This window comes from Talaromyces atroroseus (genome assembly GCF_001907595.1).
Source record: "Talaromyces atroroseus strain IBT 11181 chromosome Unknown scaffold_5, whole genome shotgun sequence".
NCBI lineage: Eukaryota > Fungi > Ascomycota > Eurotiomycetes > Eurotiales > Trichocomaceae > Talaromyces > Talaromyces atroroseus.
Genome location: NW_017971437.1, coordinates 825,236 through 852,040, shown reverse-complemented (window position 1 = coordinate 852,040; position 26,805 = coordinate 825,236). Strand labels below are relative to the sequence as shown.

The window sequence follows — 26,805 nt, the reverse complement described above, 5'->3', positions numbered from 1 at the left end:
CTGTATCTTTTGGGGGTAATAGAAGAGATGGATATATATTCTTGGTGGGTCTAGTGTCTTGCGAGAGGCGAAGGGGCAAGAAAATATTGAGCGATTGGTGTAAGGAAATAGATCTATATATATAAAATAAAGTTTATTCAATTAATGAAAGAATCTATACTTTCCGTTCGTTTATTCCAAAGGACTGGGTTGAAACATTTGGTTACATTCATATATTGTATAGAGAATTATAGTCACAAGTTAAGTATAGTATTTCCATCAATCAAGAGCCCGCTTCAGTTTCTACATCAGGCTCACGACCCGTCAAATCACCCATGCCAAACTTCTTCTTCACTTTTCTCAAAGCAAACGTGGCCTCGTGCTTGGCGAATGCTGCATTGCGGGCAGGCTTCCATTGCATCACACCACGTTGCTGGCGACGTTCAGTTCGTTTGTTTGCCCTGTTCACGGAGGATTTCGTGGATTTGGATGATCTTGACGAGTTCGACGATAAGTTCTCTGTTACTCCTGAATATGCTGAATCCCTGCGATTCCTAGTGTGATTGTTCTCATCCTCATCCGAACTGCTGTCATCTTCGCTATCATCGTCGTCATCGCAGTCATTCATTGCACGGGGTTTCGTGCTGTTAGTGGTATGAAACTGGCTGGATCCTTGCTGATGTTCTTCGTTGACATAGTCCTTTGGATCCTTGCCGAATGTACCGCTCCAGTCAACACCGTCCTTGGCAATCCAGTGGTTTCGCTCCTTCGGATCAATGTCGCGGAGAACGTCCCTTCCTTGCACTAGGGACTTTTCATGGAGTTCCTGTATGTTGTCTGGAGTCACGACTTTGACTCGACGGCCGCGAATGCCCTCGGCTAGACAAGCCTCCCATGTTTCAAATGTCTCGCGGCTATCATTATCGGCGACAAACCTCTCATGAGACTCGTCCATTCCAGGCGAAAATTTGCATGAGAACTGAAGTCGTCCAACCTCAGTCAGATCCTCTATGGCTTCCAAATTGAGCGATTTCCAGTTTTCTTCAGTGACATAGTTTTGGATCAACCGACTCGCGCGCTTTGTAGTCCAGATTGGAATGTCGATCTCGGTTTGCTCATTATCGACGAGATGCTGAAGCCACAGAACGGCGTATGCTGAAGGGCCGCGCTTAGACGCAGCATGGAACTCAAACACAACCGGAGAGCGGTAACGCCATTTGACTGGTAGTAATGGTGCTCGTGTTGATTGATCAGACAAATCGAAATAGTGGCCATTTTCGTCACTCCTGCAATGCGATCTTGATAGCTTTCCAGTGCTACCGCCAGTACGGAGCCGAATCTTAGCAGAGTGGGCATAATTCTTTAATGTAATGCGATCTGACGTGAACTGGAAAGTGCCAACATCCCATCCAAGCATTCTTGGAGGAAGCTTCGTTTCAACGCTTCGGAACAAAAGGGAAATTCGCACGCGTCCAAACCCAATTCCTCCACCGAGCGGGTACCAGCGGGTAACCTGAGATGAGGTTTTCATCAAATCAGAGAGCCTGAGCGTAACAACACCAAGGATCGGATCATGCTCGCGGTACCGATGATCACGAACAGTCACGGTGACGAGTGCAGAGCGCCAGTCGCGTACAAAACGTTCGGTCCCTGCATTGAAGATAGGCTTGCTGCTGACTGCTTTAGCACGGGTTCGATAAACCTGGATTCATTCGTTAGTTTCAGACCATGTCTCCATTTAAAACGGCATATTTGTCCCATCTTACCAGCTGATCATTAAGCAGTATTGTGCAATAGCTTGTTGGAAGATTTTTTCCTTCTTCGTCCGTGTTTTCTCCATATGACCTCGCAGGTTCGAATTCTCTGCCCTTGCGATTTCCTTCACTTCCGTAGATATTTTCTAACTGAAGATTGACAATCTGGTGTACGACAATACTACAAATGCCGCTGGGCCAGAGAGGGTCGGGCGGAGTGTGTACGATTGCATCTTCTTCCTCCGTATTAACAATCCCCTTGTCATCTTGAAGCGTAGGCTCACCCCGGAGCGTATCTGGAAGTTCTTGATTCTTTCCATCAGTCCGAAGTTCGGGTCGAACTCTAGGCTTTCCAAAGTAGCCTACTTCCCAATGCAATTTCCCGGGCATACTGCTCCCTTCATCCAAGCCTTGCAGGTGGGAAACTTGTGGATACATCTTGCCGGGATGTTGTATTAATTTCCGGATGGAGAGCTCTACCTTGCCCACAATGTCATCAGCCGAGTTACGATCCGAGTCCCACAGTTCAATACTGAGTTGTTCGTCAGCTTTAATCAGTTCCGGGGTGACCAGCAATGCGGCGGTCTCCTCCCAGATCGGATTCAGGTCGTCCGTGATCACACGAGTGCAGTACATCGGTTTGCCATATTTGGAAAATGACAGGTTGATGTAAGGGTCACTACCACCGCCTTCGGAGCCTCGGCGGTCCTGCTTGCTAAGCCCAATGGCTCTGTGAATTCGAATCCAGAAGATGCCCAGGGCTTCGGTGTCTTTCTGAATGTCATCGCCCTTGAGAATCATACCCAAATCCAACGACATAGACTTGGGAGCTACATAGAGACTTGCTGCAGCCCCAATGGAGTAGTTGACGAAATTTGATATTAGTGGCAGGTTCAATATGTTCACGCCTTTTTTCACAAGAGGAACACAGCCGGCACGGACATGTGGAAGGCCCATCAAGCTGAATGTGAGTGACTTGGCGAAAGGAGGTTGTGGAGTCATCTGAAGCCGAAGCCGAACAGTTCCAATGAGCTCGATCAATTCCGCAAAGATAGGAAAAGGTACGCCAAAGAGGCCCCTGATGCCTAGATAGAACACAATCTGCATGTGCATATTACGTGCTTTCGCAGAGGTGCTCCCTTCGGTGGGTTTTGCGTGGTATGCAAAAGACACCTCGAAATTATAGTAGTCACCACCCTCCTCATCAGCGGCCGCTTCCTGTGGATCCTTACTTTTCTTGTTTTCTTCTCGGATGTTATGCTTCAAGTCTTCAACGTGACCATCTGGCAAAGCTCGAATACTAAGAATCCTGAGCGGGTTGTTTCCCTGATCAATCTCAGCGACGCGTACATTCTCAATGATGCTGGGCACTGAGGCTTGCATTATGTCCTCGATAGTATCCGCGACACTAGTGAACATTTCTGGGTTCAACAAGCCCCATGTAATGCCTAAAAAGGCGTTCATCCACTCCACTGACTCGGGAAGAAGGTTTACAGTTGCCTTGTGAGTGCGTCAATACTTGCCAACTTTTTCCTTGGAAGAGAGGGAAGAGAGGAAGAAGGAGGAATTGGTGGCATACCGTCTCACCTCGCAGTTGCTCGCTGCGCCATTCACGATCCCTACCACTGCGTATCACTTCTTTAACCCAGAGGTACACCCCTGATGCAACGCTGAAGGCGAGAAGGAAAAGCCCCCAAAGAGAGCCCCCGAAAATCCTTCCAAAAAGGATGATCGCGAGAGCTACCGCAGCTACAAGACCGTTCGCACGCTTCTCAAGTTGGTGGAACATAGGCTGGAAGGTGATTGAGGGCGTAGGATGAAAAAGAATATTCGTTTTTTCACCGTGGATGGGCACATCGGAGGTAGTGCCCTCAGCAACGGGATCTGGCGGAGCAGTGACATCCTGGCTCTCTTTATACTCTGCAAAGTCTTGCGTCGGATCCGTTTTTATGTGCTAGCTCACGTACGTCAGGAGTCTGATCTGTCGACTTTGGAAGTAATATATCATGCTTACCGTTGGTTTATCGAGATTGGCGTTTGGAACGGTAAGCTATTATGTTCGCATAAGTGAGTTTAGTCTTGCAAGGAGTGGGCGATGATGGCTCACCATTGGATTCTTCGACTCCTCCAGGTACCTCTTTTGAACGTCTTCGATCTCGATGTCCCTGCCTGTTACCGGATCTGTGACCTTGCGGGTGCTCTTCGTAGGCACGTCGACAGCGGTGTGATCAACAGGCTTGCCCTCCTTCCGCGCATCCTCCTCTTTATGCTTGAGTTCCTCGTCGATGCGTTTATCGCGCTCTTTCTTCTCCTTGTCAAGGTTCTCGACAAACTTGTTGATGGTGGGAATGGGGTTGGCAGCGCTCCAGTGGCCGGCTGGGGCATGCTGCGTAGTATCTCCTTGGGACACCATTGTCGATGCGTAGCCAACAGCAGTCACGAGGCTCCAGCATGAAGATGAAACTTATCAGGGCACGATGGCAATAGCGATAGTGATGGCGGTATTATAAGGCCATGATTGCTTGATGGCAGAATAAATAAGCCAAGCCAAGAGCTGATATCATCGACTGCTCCTTCCTGCTGCCACGGCTACGTCATCGGCTTTCCCCACCGGCAGCTTCTTGATCCTAATACCTTCAAAGGTAGGCAGTATATGAATGGCCAGACTCCCTGTGTATGGGACTCCATACTCGATCAACAGCGCCTTTTCCTCGGCTGTGACGTGGCCCAGCCTGGTCTGTAGACGTGCTATGCGAGTCGGCGTCAATCAAAGCATTGTTTTATGTATTTGTCTCTTTTTTTGTTTCTGGGAAATAGATGCATCCTTACCGGATCAATTCTTCATCTGCATCTTGATCTACTTGATCGTACATGTATGTATGTATCTATGGTGCAACTAGTTAGCAGCCTCAAAAGTAAGGTGTTGATGCCAAAGACATGCCGAGCTGTGATTGGTCGGTGAGAACGTCTCTCTGTACATAGTCTGTACGGGACAAACCTCTGATTCCGGCCTAAACAACAGATCACTTAACTTACTCCCATAGCCAACACACGACTTATTCCTGCACTCCTTGTTATAACCCATTTCGCCCAAGGAGAGGATTTTTTTTTTCGATTAAATGTCTTCGGCCGAGGAATCGCCTGCCCAACAGGCCGCGCGCCTACGCCGCGAACGCCGCGAGGCCAAGATCAAAGCTGGAGGAAGTGCCCGACTGGATAAAATTACGAGTCTGAGCGGACGAACGCCAGCCAGTGGTACGAGACTCACTGATCATCTGTTCTAATGATGCATCGCTAGAGATGCGTATGACTAACACGTTCGGTCTCGTTGACAGCGCACCAAGATGCTTCTCCTTCTCCCTCCCCTCAACCACGACTTCAGAACGAGCCCGCTCCAAATCTTCCTGGACAACAACCACAAGCTACGCCCCGACCTACTCCCCCGGCATCCGACAACCCTGAATCGATCCGTGCACAGCAAGAATACTTGAGAGCCCTACTACGAGCCAACCCGCCCGAGCAGCAATCGCAGCAGGAGATCGATCAAGACCCGGTGATGAAAATGTTAAGCTCTATGCTAGGCGGCATCCCCGGTGCAGAAAATACGGCCCCTGGCGCGGGGATGGCACCTCCAGCTCAGGGTGACTTGGGGGCTAATGATTTGATGTCCGCCCTCGGACTTCCGCCATTACTTTCTAAGATGATCTTCGGAGGAGGGTCTTCGCCACAGACGCCCGCAGAGAGAAACCGCGAATGGGTATTGAAATTACTGCACTCGGTCTTTGCCTTACTCTTAGGAGCCTACCTGGTCATTCTGGTGAACTCGGCTGTTGCGACTTATGGGCACAATCCGCCACCGCCTGCAACAGCACAGAGTCCTTTTGTGATTTTCGTGACAGTGGAGCTGTTGTTAAGCGCAGCCAGGATGTTTTGGGGACAGGCTCAACAGGGAACTCTGGCAGTTGGACTGCAGTTTTTTAAGAGTGTCATGAGGGATGGCAGTATCGCTGTTTTTGCCCTCGGGGTTGGATCATGGTGGAACGGTGGTTGGCAGGTATCGGCGAGTCAGTAGGAGAGTTACGATCTATGAGAGACGATCAGTCCGAGTAATGACGCAAACACAAAATCCATGCTGTCTAATTGTGCAGTATCGCCTCACGCAGCACAGAGGTTCTAGAAGCAATATAGGAATAGCACTAAGGGTCTACTAGCTAGGATGCTAGCTGCCTCGTGGTCTCGCTGCATGCAGCCGGCGGCTGGGACCCTTGCCAGAACTACTCCAGGGCAAACAGAGACAGCACTTTGACTTAGTAATTCTCGTTCGTAAGTATAGACCGTGACCTGCCAGAACCGCGATCCATAAGGATAACATAAGATTTGTAAATATTAGCCAAGACCCCTTTTTCCGTGACGATTGACGGACTCCCTTCTGAGGCTCTTCGGACCAGCGGATGTTTTTTTACCAAGGTAAATCGTGCCGGGGGGGCTAGGCCGGATCGGGACAGGGCCATCGACGGCCTATCTGATTCCGCTTATCCAGAAGATATCTGTATTGTTTTTTTTTTTTTTTTTTTTTTTTTTTTTCTTTTCCCAATCTTTCGCAGCTTGCAATACAGCTAGTTTCTTGTCAATTGCACTGAACTCTCAATGAACCCCGATATCTTGCAGTTCCGTCAATGCCATTGAAGTAACTATTCACTAGAAAACAAGCCTGCAATACAATACAATAGTGTTCGTAATCGTCTGAGACTAAGGCTTACCCCGCAAACATCACGTGTGTATTGGCCGAAAACGGCGAAGAAACAGGTAATGGCTGATACGGTAATTCTACCACCATCAGAATTGCAAATTGTCCGAGTTGTCTCCAACGGCATCTTTTCTTTCCTTTTCCCTCGGGCTGAAAGCGGCATATCCTCTGTTCTTCGGACGCACGGGAGCTGCAAGTTGCATCACCTTCGTATCTCTCGACAAAACTCCGTTGTATTACCACTCCCGGATTGATACGCTGATTACCCCACGCGATCCAACTGATAATACGTCAACTTCGGAATTGCGTATGGACGGTACGGCTAATGGCTATACAAATAGTACCCCGCGACCGCCCTTTTCGCACGCTGATCCGTGGTAATTGTGTGCTGGGGAACTAATAGGATGATCCAAATATGACCTCAAAAGTTTCCAGCCTGGAGACTGGGGCCAATCAGCAACGGCCCGAGTTATTGGAGTAAAGGTATTTGAAAATAACGGTTCTGTAATTACTTCCATCTGGTAAATACCAGCACCCCGAACCAATTGCGAGCTCTCTCTCTGCACGGCCGGCGTAACGGAAGCAGAAGTTGAACAAGGGCACGACCAGTTCCCCCGCATTTATATACTACCGTGCTATTCAGCATCAAGACCTAAGAGGGCCAAGGCGCAGGCTTGCATCGAGTCCCAAGCCTACCAACTACCACGAGTAGTCAATGCGAAAAAATACCAAGACTGGACTGCGGGAAGTGACGAGCCCCAGTCATTTCCGCTGATGAACCTCACCGGGACTCCCGTACCACCTGGAATGCCAAAAGTCAAGACTTCGCTTGTATATAAGAGGCAGCTGCTCCCTCGCGCACGATAACTCCTTTCGGTCTCTTCTCTTCTCTTTTCCTCTCCTCTCCTCTCCTCCATCCCTCGCTTACGCCGACGACAAGGCACTGCCCCAACGTATTTTAATCTCTTGCTGTCAACGGCCCGCCCTTGCACCGGAGTTTCTCGCCCGAACTCGCAGGCACTATTAGTATTATTAGTATTTACTATCCACCGAGGTCGGTTTGCTCTCTCTGATTGCCCTATATGTCGTCGTGGATAATGCTACTTCCGGCAGAACGCATACGCATATAATCACTCTCGCTTCTATATTTTTTTTTCCTTCTTCCCTGGACTTGCGCTGACTCCTGGGAGTGACATATCTCTAGCTTGACGGACACAATTGCTCCTCATCATGTCGGACGGAGCTGTTCTGCCTCCAACCGCACCAGTGGTAAGCTCGTGGTTTCTCATCCGGTCCCATTCCACGGCCGCTGACGAGACAAAACAGGTCGCCGAGGCTCACCAAGTAGACACTTTCCATGTGCCCGAGGCCTTCTTCGCCAAGCACCCTACTAGACCACATCTCAATGGGTTGGAAGAATACAAGCAGCTCTACGAAGAATCGATCCGACAGCCCGACATTTTCTGGGCTCGCATGGCACGTGAATTGCTTACCTTCGACCACGACTTCCACACTACACTCACCGGCTCGCTCGAGAATGGAGATAATGCCTGGTTTTTGGGCGGCAAATTGAACGCATCTTTCAACTGCGTCGATCGCCATGCCATCAAAAACCCCAACAAGGTGGCCATCATCTACGAAGCCGATGAGCCTCGCGAGGGCCGCACCATCACATACGGCGAATTGCTCCGCGAGGTATCTAGAGTTGCATGGGTCCTCCAGTCGCAAGGAGTGCGCAAGGGCGATACTGTCGCTATCTATCTTCCCATGATTCCTGAGGCTCTCGTTGCCTTCCTGGCTTGTTCGCGTATCGGTGCCGTGCACTCGGTCGTCTTCGCCGGGTTTTCTTCCGATTCGTTGCGCGATCGTGTGTTGGACGCCAAGTCCAAGTTTGTCATTACGGCTGACGAGGGAAAACGGGGTGGGAAGATTATCGGCACCAAGAAGATTGTGGACGAGGCTCTGAAACAGTGTCCAGAAGTCTCAAACGTTCTCGTTTTCAAACGCACTGGTGCTGATGTTCCATGGACAAAGGGCCGTGATTTGTGGTGGCACGAGGAAGTTGAGAAATATCCAAACTACCTCCCCCCGGTCTCTGTGGATTCCGAAGATCCTCTTTTCCTCCTATACACATCTGGTTCTACCGGAAAACCAAAAGGCGTCATGCATACAACTGCTGGCTACTTGCTCGGAGCTGCAGCTACCGGTAAATATGTCTTTGATATCCATGACGATGATCGCTACTTCTGCGGTGGTGATGTGGGCTGGATTACAGGCCACACTTATGTCGTCTATGCGCCTTTGCTTCTCGGTGTGGCAACTGTTGTGTTTGAAAGTACCCCCGCGTATCCCAACTTCTCTCGCTATTGGGATGTAATTGAGAAGCACAAGGTCACTCAGTTTTATGTTGCTCCTACTGCACTTCGTTTGCTCAAGCGCGCTGGCGACGAGCATATTCATCACAAAATGGAGCACCTTCGAGTTCTTGGATCAGTCGGCGAGCCCATTGCTGCGGAAGTTTGGAAGTGGTACTTTGAAAGTGTTGGTAAGGAAGAGGCTCACATTGTCGACGTAAGTATAATCTCCATTATAGGTATTGTGCGTGGTAGCTTGCTCACATAAAAAAAAAAGACTTACTGGCAAACCGAAACTGGATCAAATATAATCACCCCCTTAGGTGGTGTGACACCGACGAAGCCCGGCAGTGCATCTCTTCCGTTTTTTGGCATCGAGCCCACGATCATTGATCCCGTGTCGGGAGAAGAGATCAGCGGCAATGATGTTGAGGGTGTTTTGGCCATCAAGCAGCCATGGCCCAGTATGGCACGCACTGTCTGGGGCGCTCACAAACGGTATATGGATACATATCTCAATGTTTATAAAGGTTACTATGTAAGCTTCTCTTCGGCATTCAAAGAATTCTTTTCTTGGTGTGCTAATGCGGTGAACATAGTTCACTGGCGATGGAGCTGGTCGTGACCATGAAGGATACTATTGGATTCGTGGACGTGTTGATGACGTTGTTAATGTTTCTGGCCACCGACTTTCTACGGCTGAGATTGAAGCTGCCCTGCTTGAGCATCGTATGTTTCACTAGTATCGTCGTTTCCGCAATGCAGAATACTAACTTCTTGCTACCTTATAGCCATGGTTGCCGAAGCTGCCGTTGTTGGTATTGCAGATGAACTCACTGGACAAGCTGTGAATGCTTTTGTCTCATTGAAGAGTGGCAATGAATCTACAGACCAAGTTCGCAAAGATCTCATTATGCAGGTGCGAAAGTCGATCGGACCTTTCGCTGCTCCCAAAGCAATCATTCCCGTCGAAGATCTCCCTAAAACTCGCAGTGGCAAAATCATGCGCCGAATCCTGCGCAAGATTCTCAGTGGCGAGGAGGACAGCTTGGGCGATACATCTACGGTATGACTATCAAAACTCATCCTTGAGAGAGGGAAATTAGTGCTGACAATTATACTTTTCTTCGTTTCAACGATAGCTCTCGGATCCTGGTGTCGTTGGAAAAATCACAGATGCGGTCCATGCCTTGCGTAAGTAGTAATAACGGTCTACTCACCTAGCGTTGAAAATAAGACGAGCGGTGAAACTTCAACAATCACCTCGGAGAGATTTTGTGTTAGGACTTGGAGGTCTTTTAAGACCAAAGTATATACATATATTGTCTTGTTCTCGGCCACGGATCAACATTCATGGTCAGGAGCGAAAAGGAAACGCAAAACCCCCCCCTTCCTTTGTATCAGCTACCTAGGTACTTTTGGATACACGCTTTACGCTTTATGTTTATTATATATTCTTCGGAATGAGAAGCGTTTTCTCACCAGTTTCTCCTTACTTTACAATCTCAAATTGAAATTTTAAATAACGACATGTGATTACAGCTTGCAAGTTATTGAAGGCTTTGACATTTCTGGTCAACACAAGTAGGAAAATGCTCGAATAAAAGGGCTGGGAACAATAGGAGGTGGTACAGTGTGAGACAATGGTCAAGGACGCAGTACTAGAAAGTTTCAAAACATATTGAACACTTGCAATAGACGACTGCCTAATATGTGACTCAGTCATAGACCACTCTTTACTCACAATAACAGCCACTGCATGCAGCTGAGGGATTGTCTGGCTTCTGATTGGTGAACAGGAAGAGAAAACAGATGAGTCAGCCTGTCACATGATCTAGAACATTGAGCTGCCATTGGCTGGTCGGAGCAGGCTTTACCGTTTTTTGCTTGGGCTGCCCAAGCCTAACAGCTAAGGAGACTGCCGCCAACCTTCTTTAAACGACCACCTACCTCGCTTGCGTTCCTTCTCTTCCTCTTTCTTTCGCGTCTCGTCCCTTCTTCTCCCTCTCCTCCACCCTTACTCCTTTCCTTGATTACGGCCTAACAGCTTGTGATTGATCCTTCAACTCTCGAGGAATCGCATTTATTTGTTTTTCCTTTTGCGCGACATTTCGCCCGACGCTTCCTTAGCTCGAGAAAGGGAAAAAAAAAAAAAAATATAGGCGCGTCGCGACTCGACCTTGGCAACAAGCTGCCTTTTCTTTTCGCTATTTCTATTCCCACTTCGGTGTCTATTTGCCTTTTTGCCTATATCTGTGTCGCTTGCGTGAAATTTCATCTTTTTCACTTATCCCGACACAGTTTCTCTCGTTCCACGCCGCTTGAAGCCACTGATTGCCACCACAAACCGAATGCATTGAGATCACACTTTGTAACATCGAAAACATGTCTTTCGGCAGCGGATTTGGCTCCAGTGCCTTCGGGCAAAACAATAATCAGCAAAGTTCAGGCTTTGGTAGCTCTGGGTTTGGAGGAACCGGTACTACTGGAGGTAGGTTCTCAACATCTTTTTACATAAAACTCCCATTTGCCTTTATTTCCTCCTTCTTTGTTTTCTTTTCGACCTTGGCGCCCCACGCTCGAGTTTTCGCCTCCCATTCATTTGACGCTAGTGCTTGCGACATTCGCTTGCATCAAGAAGATGCGCGTCGTCAACCCCAAGTGTCACAGCTTAGCGCCCGAAATGTCCGATCGATTTCCTGCGAAATCGACCTGTCCGTCTAGTCCACTTCTCTGACAACGGTACCTATCATATATAGGCTTCGGAAGCAACACAACCCCCTTCGGTTCTAACAATACCGCTACTGGGGGAAGTGTTTTCGGGAACACATCGGGAGGCTTCGGCTCCGGCGGAGGTACGCATTCAATTTCGCCTGCGTTCGTTCACCAAAAAAATTACGATGAGATTCTTGACGTGTCAAGAAAGCCTTTCTGGCGGGCGACGTTCATTTATCGATACAGCTCGGAAGGGTCTAATCTCTTTTGCCGTGACAATACAAGCTTGGGGGCCCCTTGAGGACTGTCGATGATTGAACTGCCATGAACTTCGCATAGCAATTTCACGTGTTTCGAATCAATTTTCGTGCGGAGAGACAAATTTGCTAACGGTTATAACTATAGGTTTCGGAAGTACAAACACTCAGTCAAACTCACTATTTGGTGGGAACAAACCTAGCGGCTTTGGCACAACGGCGACTACTGGAGGAGGACTGTTTGGCAACAATACAGCCACCTCAAGCGGCTTTGGAGGCGGCTTTGGCTCTACAGGCACGGCCGCAAACACGGGTACAACTAGTGCTTTTGGAAGCAACACCGGTAATAGCCTCTTCGGTGGAAACAAACCATCTACCTTTGGCTCTACTGCGAACACCACTGGTACAGGAGGTGCTTTCGGTACAGGAGGTGGCTTTGGTACGACGGGCAATGCCTTTGGAAGTGGAACTGGCACTGCCTTCGCTGGCCAAGTGCCTCCGTCTGATGGAACAGCTGGCACTCCTTTCAACCCAGTGACTGAAAAGGATCCAAACTCTACTACGAACAACGTTTACCAAAGCATATCGTACATGGGACCTTACCAGCGCTATTCCTTTGAAGAACTTCGATTAGCAGACTACCAAGCTGGCCGTCGCTATGCAAATGCAAGTGGACAAGCAGGCGCATTTGGTGCACCGGCCTTTGGTTCGGGATTCAACCAATCAACTACTGGCTTTGGAGGTACCGGTGGCGGATTTGGTGCTGCTACTAGTGCTCCTGGTTTTGGCGCCCAAACTCAGACTGCAGGAGGCTTCGGTGCCAATACTGCGACTGGAAATTCTTTATTTGGTGGTGCTAAGCCAGCGACGACTTCTCTCTTTGGAAGCACCCCAAGTACTGCCACATCACAGCCAAGTCTCTTTGGGAGCAACACAGCAACCTCAGGTGGCTTTGGGAATACTGCCACGACCGGAGGCGGATTTGGTACCGGAGGAAGTTTGTTTGGAAACAACCAGCAACAACAGAAACCCGGGGGTCTGTTCGGTAGCAATACAACTACTACAACTGGCACAGGTTTTGGTGGCACAGGTGGAGGTTTCGGACAAACTACTAATACCTCTACTGCTAGTAACCCCTTCGGCAGTACTACAGCCACAACAGGTTTTGGGACTCAGCCGCAGACTGGGACAACTACCTCAGCGTTCGGAGGGTTTGGCCAGAATCAAAATCAGAACCAGGCTAAGCCAGGGCTCTTCGGTAGCGGTGGGCTCAATACCGGGACTCAGCAGCAACAAAGTGGAACAGGATTGTTTGGTGGCGGATCAAACACGGGAACATCTCTATTCGGCGGCAATACTCAACAACAGGGTACTACGTCTCTTTTCGGAAATCAAAATCAACAAACTGGCACTGGACTATTCGGAGGCGCTCAACAACAGGAGCAAAAACCAGGAGGCTTATTCGGGAATGCAGCTGCGACCACGTCAAACACTGGTGGCTCTGCCTTTGGTGGGTTTGGTGGTAACCAACCCGCCCAGACTGGAGGAACAACAGGCCTTTTTGGCACCAATCCAGCGCAACAGCAGCAACAGCAGAAGCCCGGTAGTTTATTTGGAAACACAGGAGGAACTTCATTGTTTGGAGGAGGTGCGGCGGGCCAAAATACTGGATCATTATTTGGATCCCAGCCACAGCAACAGCCAACAACCTCTTTTGGCACTGGAAGTCTGTTTTCTTCATCTCAACAGAACCAGCAACAGCAGCCGGCGGCTCAACTGCAACCACAACAGCCAGCCCCCGGAAGTTTCCAGGCTTCGCTCCTTGACGGGAACCCGTACGGCAACCAGTCCATTTTCTCAGGACTGCCTACTCCCAATGCGCCCAGCCCAGGTCCTCTTGCCACCCCTCTGTCAGCTAGTATAAAGCAGAAGCAGCGTACTCCTCTTCCAATCTATAAAATTACTCCAAATGCTGCCAACCGTCTCATTACTCCGCCTCGACGCCAAGGATACGGTTTCTCTTACTCTACGTATGGAAGCCCAGCAAGCGCCTCGAGCGTCTCCAGTCTTAGCGGAAGTTTGCTTGGTACCGGCAGCAATCTTCGTGGTGGTAACGTGACTGGAAGCTTTGGACGTAGTTTCAGTAAGAGCTTTTCTACCAGCAACTTGCGCAAGTCTTTCGACCCAGAGACCGATAGTGTCTTGGCTCCAGGTGCCCTCACAGGATCCACTTCTCGCTACTCCAGTGGAAGTCTCAAGCGTCTGACTATTGATCGAAGCTTGAGAAACGATCTCTTTCAGCGCCCGTCTGTTTCTCCTGCTGCAATAACCAATGGCGAGGACGCTGCACAGTCTACCGATAAGCTCAAGAAACGTGTCAGTTTCGAGGCTCCTGCTAATGGGACCCTCGTCCGTGCTGAGCCAGAAAGCGCAGAGCCAACCGCCGAGGAACTGGGATTTTTGCGCTCCATTCGCAAAGGTGACTCAATTAATGGAGTTAATGGATCTGCTTCTTTGAAAGCTGGTAAAAAACCGGATATGGAACAAGTTCGTGGACGGGAGCTTGCTGTCGTTCCAGAAAACACAGATCTTACAACGGACACCACCTCCCTTCAACCCGTCCCTACAACAGACCCTCAGCCTGGCGAATATTGGATGAAACCATCGCGTGCCGAGCTAAGCAAAATGAGCCGGGAACAGCTAAAACAGGTTGAAGGCTTCACTGTTGGGCGACAGAAATGTGGACACGTCACATTTGATCGCCCAGTCGATCTTAACACTGTCGATCTTGATAACGTCCTAGGAGGAATTGTACAGATCACGGTGCGATCTATTACGGTCTATCCAGATGAAGCCACAAAACCCCCGCGTGGCAAAGGGTTGAATGTTCCATCAACTTTATCAATTGAAAACTCTTGGCCACGTGGAAGAGACAGGAAGTCCTCAGCATCTATCAAAAGTGGGCCACTCTACGACAGACATGTAGACCGGCTCATCAAGGTCACTAACACCGAATTTGTTACTTATGAGAAAGAGACCGGTGTCTGGGTCTTCCGTGTTGCTCATTTTACCACATATGGTCTTGACTATGAGGACGACGACGAAGGTGAGAGCTTCAACCAAAGCACATTAAGTGCCGGTCCTGACACTCCAACTCCGAAGGTCCGGTCCCCCGTGTCTCGTCGAACTCCGGAAAACACTGTTAATTCAGAATTCGATTCGACGATCTCTTTTGATGACTCTGTAGCCGACTCTGCGGCTGGGGTTGACGACACTTTCGATTTCAAAAAACGCAAATTGGTTCCTGGAGCATTTGGCGATCAGACTGTTGAGAATGAGGATGATGAGATGAGCCTAGGAGATGAAGATGGCGAAGTATCTACGGTAGAAAACGACTTTACAGGCTCGGACACTGGACGAGACATTGACGAAACTGTTACGGAAAGCATTAATTCCGATGCATCCATTGATGATGGAGATATGGAGATGGCGGGCTCCTTTCCCATACCTCGTGAAAATGAACATGCAGAGTCTGGCGATCTCATTGATATTACGCATCGCACTTCACAGTGGCGAACCCCATCGAAGTTAAACCTTGACCTTAGCGGTGGTTGGGCCGACCAGCTACAACGAACAATCAGTCCCCGAAAACAAAACCGTGATTTGTTGCGGGAGAAGCAGGCGGATGCATTTGTTGACAGAAACCACCAAGACGAAGATAAACGAAAAGCACCCCAAGCTGCTTCTACCGATAAGTCGAAACCTTTCTTGTCAAGTCTTGATATGATGAACTCTCTCTTTGCGCCAAAGAGTGACAAAGCTGGATCATTGGGAAGAAAACAGAAAGGTCAATTGAAGGCTTTTGAGGTGTGCCCCCCTGTCTAATCGTATCTTTACTTCACAATGTATTTAGGAATCGTATGGCCTTATGTCTCGGTTCATGTGTAGCTAGTTATTAATATCAGAATGAAAATTTGACTCAAGCTAAAATTTTGGTTTTCCAACAGTTGTCACACTCGAAAACGCCGAAAACTTTCGCAAGCAGCTCTTATGGGTTGTCTCCTGGCGATCTCGCTTTCCATCGTACTCTCAAACCTCGCTGGGGTACCAAGGATACCTTACTGAGGATAAATGATTTTTCCAGTAGCGCTCAAAAACTTTCAGATCAACCATGGTCAACCGGTGTTTCCTTGGGTGAGGTTGACGTACTGACTTTTAAAGATGCTCCCGAGGTTTGTTTCGACCGTGGACATTTCATGTATATTTTTGTTAATAAAGAATGAACAGTCAATCGATGTGCTAGAAGCTCAGCGGCGTCAGTCTTCCATCCGTCTAATTGATGGTGCCCCATTTGCTCGCGTTGAAAAATTCGACTTTCGGTCATTTGTTCAGTCCTCGGCATCATCCGAGTCTGTTTCTACCGGGTATGATGAGCGTTATATATGGCAACTCATCAACATTCTATTCAACGATGAGATTGAAGATGACATTTCCGCGGGTGTTCCTCCACAGCTCCGTAAAAACTTCATGCATCGCATCAAGAAGGACCGTCTCAGCCGCTTGTGGGAAAACGTGGTTCGAGAAAAACATGGCCAAGACATAGGGGAACTCGTTCATGCTGAGGAGCGCGCTATGGCTTACCTCACGTTTCATCGCATCGACGATGCGTGCAAGACTCTTGTTGAGAGCGGAAATTTGCATCTGGCGACAATGCTTGCCCAGATTGGCAGAGACAATGTTACCCGCGCCAACATGCAGAAGCAGGTCGAATCTTGGCGTCAGCATAACCTCTATTCCGAATTCAACGAGCCTATCCGTGCCTTATATGAACTTCTTGCAGGTAATGCTCTTCGGTCTCTTGGTCGTTCGTCGTGTGCGCCGGAAGATCGTGCTTCTACATTCAGTATTTCGGAAAGGTTTGAACTCGATTGGCTTCAGGCATTTGGTCTTCGATTGTGGTACAGCATTACAGAGGATGAGCCCCTCGAAGCCGCTGTTTCACGCTTTTTGGAAGATCTTGCTGCGGGTGATGAACCGGCGCGTCCGTACGCTCCACACATTGGAGGTGCTTCGGACTGGGAGTCACCTCTCTGGGTTGTTTTGAAAACCTACGCTGCAACGGCATCCAAGCATATAGCTCCCGACCTCAAAGTTAGCTTACCTGCTGCGATCTCGCCGGAAGCGGTGTCTGACAGTCACTTGTCGAGTCGTTTGTCATTCCAGTTGCACCAAGTTCTTACTACAATTGTTGGACAAAATGAGAGGATCATCCTTGACAAGGCTCGATCCGATCAACTGACCTGGAGCTACGCATCGGAGTTGACTGCTTCTAATGCAATGGAACCAGCTCTGTTTGTTTTGCTCCACTTAACGCGAGCAAGTGATAGAGAACACGCCATCAAAGAGACGTTAGGTCAATTTGCTGCTACTTTGCCGACACCCATAACACCTGATGGCAAGTCGGATGCCGGTTGGAACTACCTTGTTCATGGGTTGCGATTACCAGAGTCGTGGATATGGGTTGCCAAGGGACTCTTCGCTAGATATAGCGGCAACTTCGCTAACGAGGTGGTATACCTTATTCAGGCTAAGAATTGGAACGAGGCGCATACGACGTTCTGTCGTGCCGTGGCACCGCAAACCATCATCGAACGCGATTGGAGCACCCTTCATCAGCTGCTCAATGGCTTTGGCGATTCTCCAGACCGAAAGGTTCGTGGATGGACTGGTGGCGGCGCGGTCTATGAGGACTACTTGCGGGTAGTCACTGCGCAAGGCCCCCGGGATGCAGGTATTTTGAAACGCCTTATTGGATCGTTGGTAATAATGGGCGAAAAAATAAAACAGACTTCTGGGTTGGAAGGATTGGAAGAGCGGGTTGCTTTTAGGGAGATGAGTCGAGTTGTGGCGAGCTGGAGTGCTCGGGAAGAAGACGTAAGCCGAGAAATCTCTCTCTCTCTGTGCGTTATAATCAATTAAAGAGACATGTATGGCTGACTAGATGACCGCAGGGTGTGGAGCTGTCGGCGATTCTCAAACTGCCCCTGACTGGGGATGCGAGGGTCACGCATACTGCTGAAATCGGCCGTCGGTACTACAATATGGTCATGGCTACTGCCCACTGAGATGGATAGGTAGTAACACTTGCTTTCTGTGCGGCATTGTTCGAGCGGTTCGATGTTGCCCTGATGATGTGTTTTCTCTTTTCCTACTTCTGTTCTTTCCTTTGTTAGAAAGAGCAATCGTCTGTATAATTAGAAAAGAAAGTAATAAAGCTATGCCGAGTAATCCACTTGGATGTGAAGTGATATACATGTAACAATTGGTGTACAGGAGTATAGTGTCCGGCATCTGCAGAAGTTGAGGCTCAAGCATGGCCCTGCCCCTGCCCCGGCCCAAACCACCAATGAGCGAGCGAGTGAACCGCTGGACCGGGCCTTAACTGAGATAGGGTTCCGGAACCGGGGAGCATATCACATAAGGCGGAACCGGAGATCGGTTTTGCATCGCCCAACGGAGTAAAATACCCAGTTCCTCGAGTCTTTGCTGGCCCCTGTGGCGTTATAAATAGGGTCGTTCTCTGAGAACCATGAAGTCTTCTATCTTTCTTCTCACGTCGAGATATCTCTGCTCATTACCTAGCGAGGTATATGAGCGCCAGCGTGCATACGCGGAATATCGCAAATGATAGCATTGCCTGGAGAAGAAGTCTCTCAAGAACGAAACAATAAGACGATAAGACAACAGTCGCATGGAGAAAAGACTATGCAAATCATTTCGCCTGACGAAACAAATACAGAAGGGAATGATAACAATGGAGATCAACAGCAGAATAACCCCGATACCACTCAGGACCTCAGAGAGTCAACGACAGCTACCAGCGAGAAACCCTACACATCGTTCAGTCTGCCCCAGAAATGGTTCGTTGTGGGCATGGCCACGGCAGCATCATTCTTTTCACCACTATCAGGACAAATCTATTACCCTGTGCTGCCCATACTCGCAGAAAACTACCATCTGAGCCAGACCCTGCTCAACATCTCCGTGACGACGTACATGATCTTTCAAGGCCTGACGCCGAGCTTCATGGGCACGTTCTCCGACGCCAGTGGCCGTCGGCCCGGGTACATACTAGCATTCATCATCTACACGGCTGCCAACATCGGTCTGGCAGAACAAAACAGCTACGCCGCGTTGTTGGTGTTGCGGTGTCTTCAAAGCGCCGGGAGTAGCGGCACCGTCTCTTTTGGATACGGAGTTATCGCCGATGTTACTACGACTGCTGAACGAGGAACGTACATGGGTCCCATGGCAGCAGGGGTTATGATGGGTCCTGCTTTGGGTCCTGTTATTGGGGGGTTGTTGTCGCAGTTTCTGGGCTGGCGGTCTGTGTTTTGGTTCTTGGTGATCATCAGCGGGTCTTATCTTGTGATTTTCACTCTTTTTCAGCCAGAGAGTCATCGGGGAATTGTCGGGGATGGGAGTATTCTCCCCTCTGAATCGTGGCGGTTGTCTGTCCTGCAGTATATTCGAATCCGGAGAAAACAGGCGCGAATGAGCGTCGAAGAGAAGCAGGAGTATGACGAAGCGCGAAAAGAGTTGCGAATACAGCAGAAGAACAGGAAACTTGCATTCCCTAATCCGTTGCTCTCATTTGTGATTTTGTTGGAACCGGATGCTTTAATGCTGATTTTGTATATCGCGTTGATGTTTTTCGGTGCTACGATAATGATGACTTCCTTGCCGTCTCTTTTTCCTGGTATATATGGATTGAATGAGCTCGAGGTTGGATTATGTTTCTTGTAAGTAGCAACTTCTCCCTCCCTCGTTCTTCACTCATTTTCCATCTTGGGCGGGACTTTTCACATTTGCTAATCATTTCAACTCAGACCTCTAGGAGTATCATCCGCCCTGGGTGCGGTGGCCAACGGCAAACTCCTTGACTGGAATTATAGAAGATTAGCGGTGAAGCACGGAATGAGCATTGACAGTAAACACGGCGACGACTTGACCAATTTCCCCATCGAGAAGGCTCGCATCCAAATGCCACTGTTCTGGGCAAGTCTTCTCGCTGCTACATTTCTAGGCTATGGATGGGCATTGGACTATAAGACCTCGCTTGCTGTGCCGCTGGTCATATCTTTCATACTTGGTTTCTCTCTCATTTGCACTATGAATAGTCTCAACACGTTGCTTACGGATATTTTTCCGAGTCGAGTCAGCACTGCCTCTGCTGCATCGAATCTTGTGAGGTGTTTGCTCGGTGCCGTGGGTGCAGCGGTGGTTGATTCGATGATAGATGCTATGGGTATTGGGTGGTGTTTCACCTTTACAGGTCTGGTCATGGGCGCTGCAGTGATGTTTTTATGGTGTGAGTATAAATGGGGCATGCAGTGGAGGCAAAAGAGATGGAGAAAGAAGGCCGAGAAGGTCGAGGCAGTATAGTGTCTAGGAGGGAATTTTCAGCCCTCAGAAGTTACCAAGAAGGGAGAATAAGGAAATAAGGACTTGGACTGGCGGAAACATAGATTATAGAGTATAGACATAGTGAGCAGATGTAGTTGATGCTAATAAATAAACTTAATTCATATGGATCTGAACTTCCAGCGTTATTAATGTAGAGTGAATTTTAGATGCTCTTACATCAACATTACCAACCTTGAGGTGAAGCTTTAAGTAGGACAGATTAACAAAAGAAATCGAATAAATTGCTAATGAAGAAACTAAGACTGTACAATTAAAAAGACAAATCTGCATCCATTCTACATCTTGTTGGTTTGCTTTTGAAGAGGGGAACCATCTATTGACCTGGCGCAATCAGCTTTCCCTCATCTTTTGTCTGTGGAGCCCAACCGCCAGCGAAAGGCTGCTTGCCGTGTTCCGCTTCATACTGCTTGATACGAGCTTCAAGCTCGGGTCGGAAGTGGCGGATAAGACCCTGAATAGGCCAAGCAAAGGCTTCGCCCAAGGCACAGATGGTGTGTCCTTCAACCTGCTTGGTCAATTCCTGAAGCATGTCAATCTCGCGCTCACGAGCCTGGCCTGACTCCATTCGGTGCATAATCTGCTGTGTCCATTTGCTACCTTCACGGCATGGTGTACACTGTCCGCAACTTTCGTGGCGGTAGAAATGAGAGAGGCGAGAAATAGCACGGACGACGTCAGTGGATTTGTCCATGACAATAACAGCTGCGGTTCCGAGACCACTTTGGGAGTCTTTGAGAGCGTCAAAGTCCATCAATTGATCATCACAGACGCTCTTGGGAAGAATGGGGGTAGAGGAACCGCCGGGAATGACAGCCAACAAATTGTCCCATCCACCACGAACACCACCGCAGTGGCGGTCAATTAGTTCTCGCAGGGGAATAGACATCTCTTCTTCAACAGTGCAAGGGTTGTTGACGTGACCCGAGATACAAAATAGCTTGGTACCCTGGTTACGTTCACGACCGAAGCCAGCAAACCAGCTAGCACCACGACGCACGATGGTGGGAACAACAGCGACTGTTTCCACGTTGGTGACGGTACTGGGGCAACCAAATAGACCGACGGCAGCGGGGAAGGGAGGCTTAAGACGAGGCTTGCCAGCCTTTCCCTCGAGGGACTCAATGAGTGATGTTTCCTCACCGCAAACGTATGCTCCAGCACCGCGGTGAACGTATACATCGAAGTCGTAGCCAGTTCCACAAGCATTCTTACCAATCAAACCGGCCTGGTAAGCTTCTTGGATAGCGCGTTGAAGCACGGTAGCTTCGTGATAGAATTCACCACGGATATAGATGTAAGCAGCAGTGGCGTTCATGGCGCGACCAACAACCAAGCATCCCTCGATAAGCTTCTGGGGGTCCTTGCGCATAATTTCACGGTCTTTGCAGGTTCCGGGCTCGCCCTCGTCAGCATTGACAACCAAGTATCGTGGTCGCGAATCCTTATCCCAGTCTTTGAAGTTCATGAAAGACTAAAATCAAGGGAACCAGTGTTAGTTCATTACTAGTAACCCGGATAAGACAGACAGGGCAGGTCAGCGCTCACGTATTTAAGACCAGATGGAAAACCAGCACCACCACGACCACGCAGACCAGAGGCTTTGATCTCGGAGATAAGCTAGCAATATCGTGATATATTAGCCATTTATCTAGAAGCCAGACATACGAATTCGGCAACTCACCCAGTCATGGCCCTTGAGAACAATTTCCTTCGTCTTATGCCAGTCGCCGTACTTCATCGCCGACTTCAGATCTGTGCCATGATGGCCGTAAAGATTGGTGAAGATACGGTCCTGATCCTTCAAGCCGCCATGTGGTTTTTTGGGGGCAGCTCCATCTTGGACGGTAGCGAAAGTCCGGGCCGGGGTCGAAAGGCGGGCAGCGGCAGATGTTGATGGAAGGGCCCGAGAGGAGATATGGGTGAGAGTAGAGGTCGAGGGGACCGCTGCTCGAGACATCATGTTAGGCTGGACGCTCAATGGCGCGAGAGCGAGGGGTGGTGAAGATGGTCGCTGAGCGGAGAGGAAGACTTGAGGTTGCTCGTTCCTTCTCGGGATCCTCGCGTCGGCTCACTTATTTTACCCTCGCTCTGATTGGCCAGACAGGTCACGTGATGTCCCGAGCTTTTGTCAGCAGCGTTTCTTCAACTTTTGCTTTTATTATTTTATTTGATGATTCTTGATAGTTCAACTTGTCTACACCTGCGGTACATACAGAAAGTTTTTCGTCTTCATCCCCCCGTTCGCCCCGTTTATCATGTACTCCAGCGGATCATCAATGGCATTCATGACCAGTTCTTGTTCCAGAACCAACCAAGCCCAGCGTAGCCAGTTCGGTGAAAGCCACCACTCGCTGGCGTCTCTCTTCCCCTGGGCGGGAGTTTGTGTGCCTACGAAGCCCGTAACAGCAGACAGGACTTCATCAGGGAGGTGGTCGTTGATTAACGAATCATAAGCGGATAACACGGCTTCGTCGTTCTCGTCCGGAAGTGTCCATGCCACATCATTTGGCGGAGCCGGGTATTTAGCAAGAAGAAAATCGCACCATGACCTGAGACGAGAGGTGAGCTGTGATGGATTATGTTGTTTGACGGCAACGAATAGACAGATCACTGCCGCATAAGCGAATAGCGCGTGCGGTCCATTCTCTGCGTCCCCTGATCCAACCTCATCACCATTATCGATGAGAATGGCGCGTTGGGCACGAGTGACAACTTCTTCTAGACATTGACGGCTAGGTCCCTGCATACTTGTAGACAAGAGGTGGAATAATTCTTCAAAGCGGAAAAGTTCCCCACACTGGTTGTCTGAAAGGAGACTTTTTCTAGTGAGAATTCTCTTCTTAACTTGTTCCGTAGTTTCGCTATTGAAGATATGCTGTGGAATGCGAGATAATAATTCATTGAGAAGCTCCTCTCGATCGCCTTTTGAAGCGCCTTGTGAGCGCGTGATTGTCCAGTTGGCGATGAATATGGCTGTTCGTGAGAGACTGATGTGACTCTCTCGAAATTGCTTCGCATAAACCTGTTTTAGGTTCTGGGGCTCTCCAAGTTGACGTCCGCTGATCTCGAGTCTCTGGATATAGGATAGTAGCTCAATAACAATTTGATTCAGGGCCGCAACTAAATTCCTGGAATTTCCGTATTGCTCCCAAGGAACCCGGAAGCCTTCTTCGTCAATCGTAACCGTCTCTAATTCACGGTCATTCGCCGATATGACCGATAGCGCATGTAGTAGATCAGGAGAGAAAACAGAAAATTCCAGGGGTTGAGACGTGCCGATGAGTGGGTAGGGTAAGGAGAAGACATAGTACTTGTCTTCCTGGTCGCTTTTCGAATTCTTTTTGGAAGGTCTGGGGAAATGCTGTTCGAACTGAGCCTTGATCTGAGCAAGCGGACTACCTGGAGGTGCGCGAAGGCTGACAACGCGGTATTCGCATGGGTTGTTGGGTATACAGAAGCCATAATTCATCATCACTGGGGGTACTATCAATAACCTGTACTATTGGAAAGCATGGACGGACCGGATATACTCACACTGCTCGTTGTTTCTTGGGCCATAATTATTTCCTACTTCATCACCAGCGTGGACATCAGCCATGACAGCGAGTCCGATACTGTCGGTACCGGCTTGCCATTCCACTTTTGAGAGCGGCCTGTGGTTAGTCGCATCAATCAGGGGAAGAAGGACAGAAACTTTGTCATCCAAGGTCTCCAGTTCTGGAATCACGCTTGCCAGGACTTTGGCAGTGAATGCCCGTGAAGAAATAATGGTTGAAGCCCATAGGTACAAGTCCCTAGTCAAGCAGTCAATTTCTTAGCAAGGGAGAAAAAAATAAATAAAATAGTAGCAGTGCATGATACTCACCAAGAATAAAGATGTGCTTCTTCAAACTGGGATTCCTTTAAAATCGAATATCCTCTTTCATAGTTTGCTTTCCAAATTTGCAGTCGCCCCTCTCGTGAAACAGCAAGGCTTGTCATATTCAACCATGCCAGATCCCCATCCTCAAAGTACAAAGGCGTCGTCAAATCTTCTGGCCCCGGCAGAGACTGTATATAGGGATACCAAAAGCCTTCTTTCCCTCTCAAGTACTGGCCCATCAGGAAAAAGGCAGTCGTTTCTTCCGGACCAATTCTTTCAATAAGATGTTTTGGCAATACAACTCCATGAGAGGAAAAAGAAGAATTACTTCCTTCTGGTTTATAGTCGATCGCATTAAAGAAGGACATTGTCAATTCGATGGGGATTTTCATGACACACGTCCCAGGCGACACCTTGCCGGACACTGCTCCTGGTTTGGCCTGGAGATGTACCCCGAGATTCTCATCATGCGAGAACTGGACATCATTGTGTAGCCGGCCTCCATGCTGGGTGACCCAGTTCTCAAGCGTAACATGAGCATGAAGCGAGTCTTGGGCGGTTCTGGGATGTTGGTGAATGGCATGCATGGAAGACACAGACTGGGCGCAAACATACCTGTGGGCCTGCATTATTCCATCGATCTTCTTGGACTTGAGAGACAAGAGTTTCCGGATCGAATTATACAAGGATGGCATGTATGTTTATCTCTTGAAATGTCAAGTCTTTGGTTGTAGTAGAATTCTGATCGGGCGGGAAGGATAAGGAGCTCCACCGGGAGGGAGCCATCCCGCCGTTTCCTCCAACCTCCAACCTCCAACCTCCAACCTTCACCATCGTGATTTCTGATGAATCACCGCTGTCTATCCTAAATAAGAATAGAAGTCATTCGTCATGGTTGTTGCACACTGCGATCTTCCTGATAGGCAAACAAAGAAAACAGAGCCATGACTGTGCGTTTGTCTATATCCTTCTATTTATGTTGAGATGGCTGTTAATACTGAATTTCGGATTGCCACATATTACAAGGAGAGAGTATTTCTGAAACAGGAGCAAATCTCTTGTCAATGGGCTCTGTACGACAAAGAGCTGATCCAATACAGCGTAAAGAGGTCTAGCGAGACAATTTCGCTGCGAGATTATTCTAATGGGCATCTAGTGTATACGCTTGGCAGATACCATGAGCAAAAGATGAGAGAATGGAAGCACAAAGTACTTTCACCAACTCCTTTAGCATCCCCCAAATAATGCTGACCTCAGCTGGGACTGGAGGAATTCGCCTGAACCTACAGGCTGGCTCTGTAGTCATACAAGCTGAAATCTAATGTAACCGTAGCCTGGAATTGCAAGCATACACACGCTGCTACCGTCAAGGACAGGCGAGGAAGGTGAAGGTATTCCGGGCAAAAAAAAAGGGGGGGGGGGGCATTGATGTCTCGATAAAACCCACCTAAACTAGAAAGATGCAGATCAACGGTTCCATCATTATACAACAGACTGCCAGTATCATACAATGAGTGCAAGTCGGCAGCTGAGTCGCCATGCGCTCACGATGAAGGGACGCACTTACGAGCTGAAGGACATATACTTGAATTGCGGTGTGCCGATGACAGGCACGGCACATTTGCCGTCGTCGATAAGCTTAGTTCACGACCCGATCCATATCGCGGTACTCACTTCGCAGGTCGCAGCTATGTCCTGTACAGTCCCGACAACGATCCTGAACAGACCTGCGAAAGGGATAGACAATGCTCATGAGCCGGTTGTTTCTTACATACGCAAACGGCTTTCCCCTGAAGCAGAGGTCACTGGTGTCGATGCTCAGCATTCCGATGAAATGGCTAATACTAAGTGGCCTGTCACCAATCATATCACACCTCCTGATTGGATTCAACTTGTGCATAAAGCCATGCGCGAGTCAGGTGTCCAGATTCAATACCAGCTATGGCATACATTGTTGTTATATAACTGTACTCAGCTGTATGTCTGCTCCGACGACTCAAATAAAGCTTCTGAAATCGTGGCTGCTGGGGTGTAATATGCTGTAGCCCTTCATCAAGAAGACCAAAATGGAATCAGCTTAGGCTTATGCAGGAGAGCTCGCATGGCATCTTTAGCGGCAGACACGACGTCTCCTTCATGATTAAACAACATCACAACGGCTTCAATCCCGATAACGAGAAAAAGGAGATCCTCGCGGACGTTGTGAAGGGCATGGTAGATTCTTCGACAGACCCAGATGAGGGTTACTTCGGAGGCAACCAGGGCTCTTGAAAAAAAAAAAGAAAAAAAAAAAAAAATGGGACATGGAACATTCAGAGCGACAGCAGATCTCAACAAATTATACCAAATGATTCCTCAACTCGTCGAGACTGATGCCCTACTGCATTTGATCGATCAACTGTTGTCTCCCTTTGCGGCTCTCAGACTATTCATGTGATTTTCTTCTAGCGCGTTCTCTGGTTTTGTATTTACGGCTATTCTGTACATCTAATGATACTAGACCAAAACAATTTTATGGCCCATTTCTAGAGATAAGAGAAATAGTCGTCACTGAAATCGTCGTCCTCAGCAGGCAATCCTGTCTCGTCGCCATCTTTCATTGGTGCATCCCTTGATTTAGAACCCGGGAAGTAGAGAATCTCGAGACAGT

General features: G+C 48.8%; 8 protein-coding genes across 8 annotated transcripts; 5 read left to right on the top strand and 3 right to left on the bottom strand.

Moving 5' to 3' along the window:
* Positions 1 to 262: 262 nt before the first annotated feature.
* Positions 263 to 4,146, bottom strand: UA08_04745 (hypothetical protein; the record flags this gene model as incomplete). The annotated part of the gene is made up of 5 exons (XM_020267048.1): positions 263 to 1,681; positions 1,746 to 3,233; positions 3,313 to 3,687; positions 3,748 to 3,783; positions 3,841 to 4,146. The coding sequence occupies 5 exons, from the start codon at positions 4,144 to 4,146 to the stop codon at positions 263 to 265; spliced, it is 3,624 nt and encodes a 1,207-aa protein (XP_020119898.1).
* A 706-nt stretch (positions 4,147 to 4,852) lies between these two features.
* On the top strand, positions 4,853 to 5,805 carry UA08_04744 (hypothetical protein; the record flags this gene model as incomplete). The annotated part of the gene is made up of 2 exons (XM_020267047.1): positions 4,853 to 4,988; positions 5,069 to 5,805. 2 exons carry the CDS (start codon positions 4,853 to 4,855, stop codon positions 5,803 to 5,805), a joined length of 873 nt encoding a protein of 290 aa, XP_020119899.1.
* Positions 5,806 to 7,710: 1,905 nt separating this feature from the next.
* Positions 7,711 to 9,906, top strand: UA08_04743 (Acetyl-coenzyme A synthetase; the record flags this gene model as incomplete). Its single annotated transcript, XM_020267046.1, has 5 exons — positions 7,711 to 7,749; positions 7,807 to 9,051; positions 9,112 to 9,372; positions 9,434 to 9,563; positions 9,626 to 9,906. 5 exons carry the CDS (start codon positions 7,711 to 7,713, stop codon positions 9,904 to 9,906), a joined length of 1,956 nt encoding a protein of 651 aa, XP_020119900.1.
* Positions 9,907 to 11,219: 1,313 nt separating this feature from the next.
* Positions 11,220 to 17,931, top strand: UA08_04742 (hypothetical protein; the record flags this gene model as incomplete). Its single annotated transcript, XM_020267045.1, has 6 exons — positions 11,220 to 11,325; positions 11,594 to 11,689; positions 11,955 to 15,673; positions 15,814 to 16,038; positions 16,094 to 17,740; positions 17,818 to 17,931. 6 exons carry the CDS (start codon positions 11,220 to 11,222, stop codon positions 17,929 to 17,931), a joined length of 5,907 nt encoding a protein of 1,968 aa, XP_020119901.1.
* A 559-nt stretch (positions 17,932 to 18,490) lies between these two features.
* UA08_04741 (hypothetical protein) lies at positions 18,491 to 20,251 on the top strand (the record flags this gene model as incomplete). The annotated part of the gene is made up of 2 exons (XM_020267044.1): positions 18,491 to 19,608; positions 19,696 to 20,251. The coding sequence occupies 2 exons, from the start codon at positions 18,491 to 18,493 to the stop codon at positions 20,249 to 20,251; spliced, it is 1,674 nt and encodes a 557-aa protein (XP_020119902.1).
* A 355-nt stretch (positions 20,252 to 20,606) lies between these two features.
* On the bottom strand, positions 20,607 to 22,250 carry UA08_04740 (NADH-ubiquinone oxidoreductase subunit, mitochondrial; the record flags this gene model as incomplete). Its single annotated transcript, XM_020267043.1, has 3 exons — positions 20,607 to 21,764; positions 21,839 to 21,910; positions 21,975 to 22,250. 3 exons carry the CDS (start codon positions 22,248 to 22,250, stop codon positions 20,607 to 20,609), a joined length of 1,506 nt encoding a protein of 501 aa, XP_020119903.1.
* A 237-nt stretch (positions 22,251 to 22,487) lies between these two features.
* Positions 22,488 to 24,850, bottom strand: UA08_04739 (hypothetical protein; the record flags this gene model as incomplete). The annotated part of the gene is made up of 4 exons (XM_020267042.1): positions 22,488 to 23,767; positions 23,828 to 24,087; positions 24,159 to 24,716; positions 24,771 to 24,850. The coding sequence occupies 4 exons, from the start codon at positions 24,848 to 24,850 to the stop codon at positions 22,488 to 22,490; spliced, it is 2,178 nt and encodes a 725-aa protein (XP_020119904.1).
* Positions 24,851 to 25,665: 815 nt separating this feature from the next.
* UA08_04738 (hypothetical protein) lies at positions 25,666 to 26,426 on the top strand (the record flags this gene model as incomplete). Its single annotated transcript, XM_020267041.1, has 2 exons — positions 25,666 to 26,132; positions 26,201 to 26,426. 2 exons carry the CDS (start codon positions 25,666 to 25,668, stop codon positions 26,424 to 26,426), a joined length of 693 nt encoding a protein of 230 aa, XP_020119905.1.
* Positions 26,427 to 26,805: the final 379 nt, after the last annotated feature.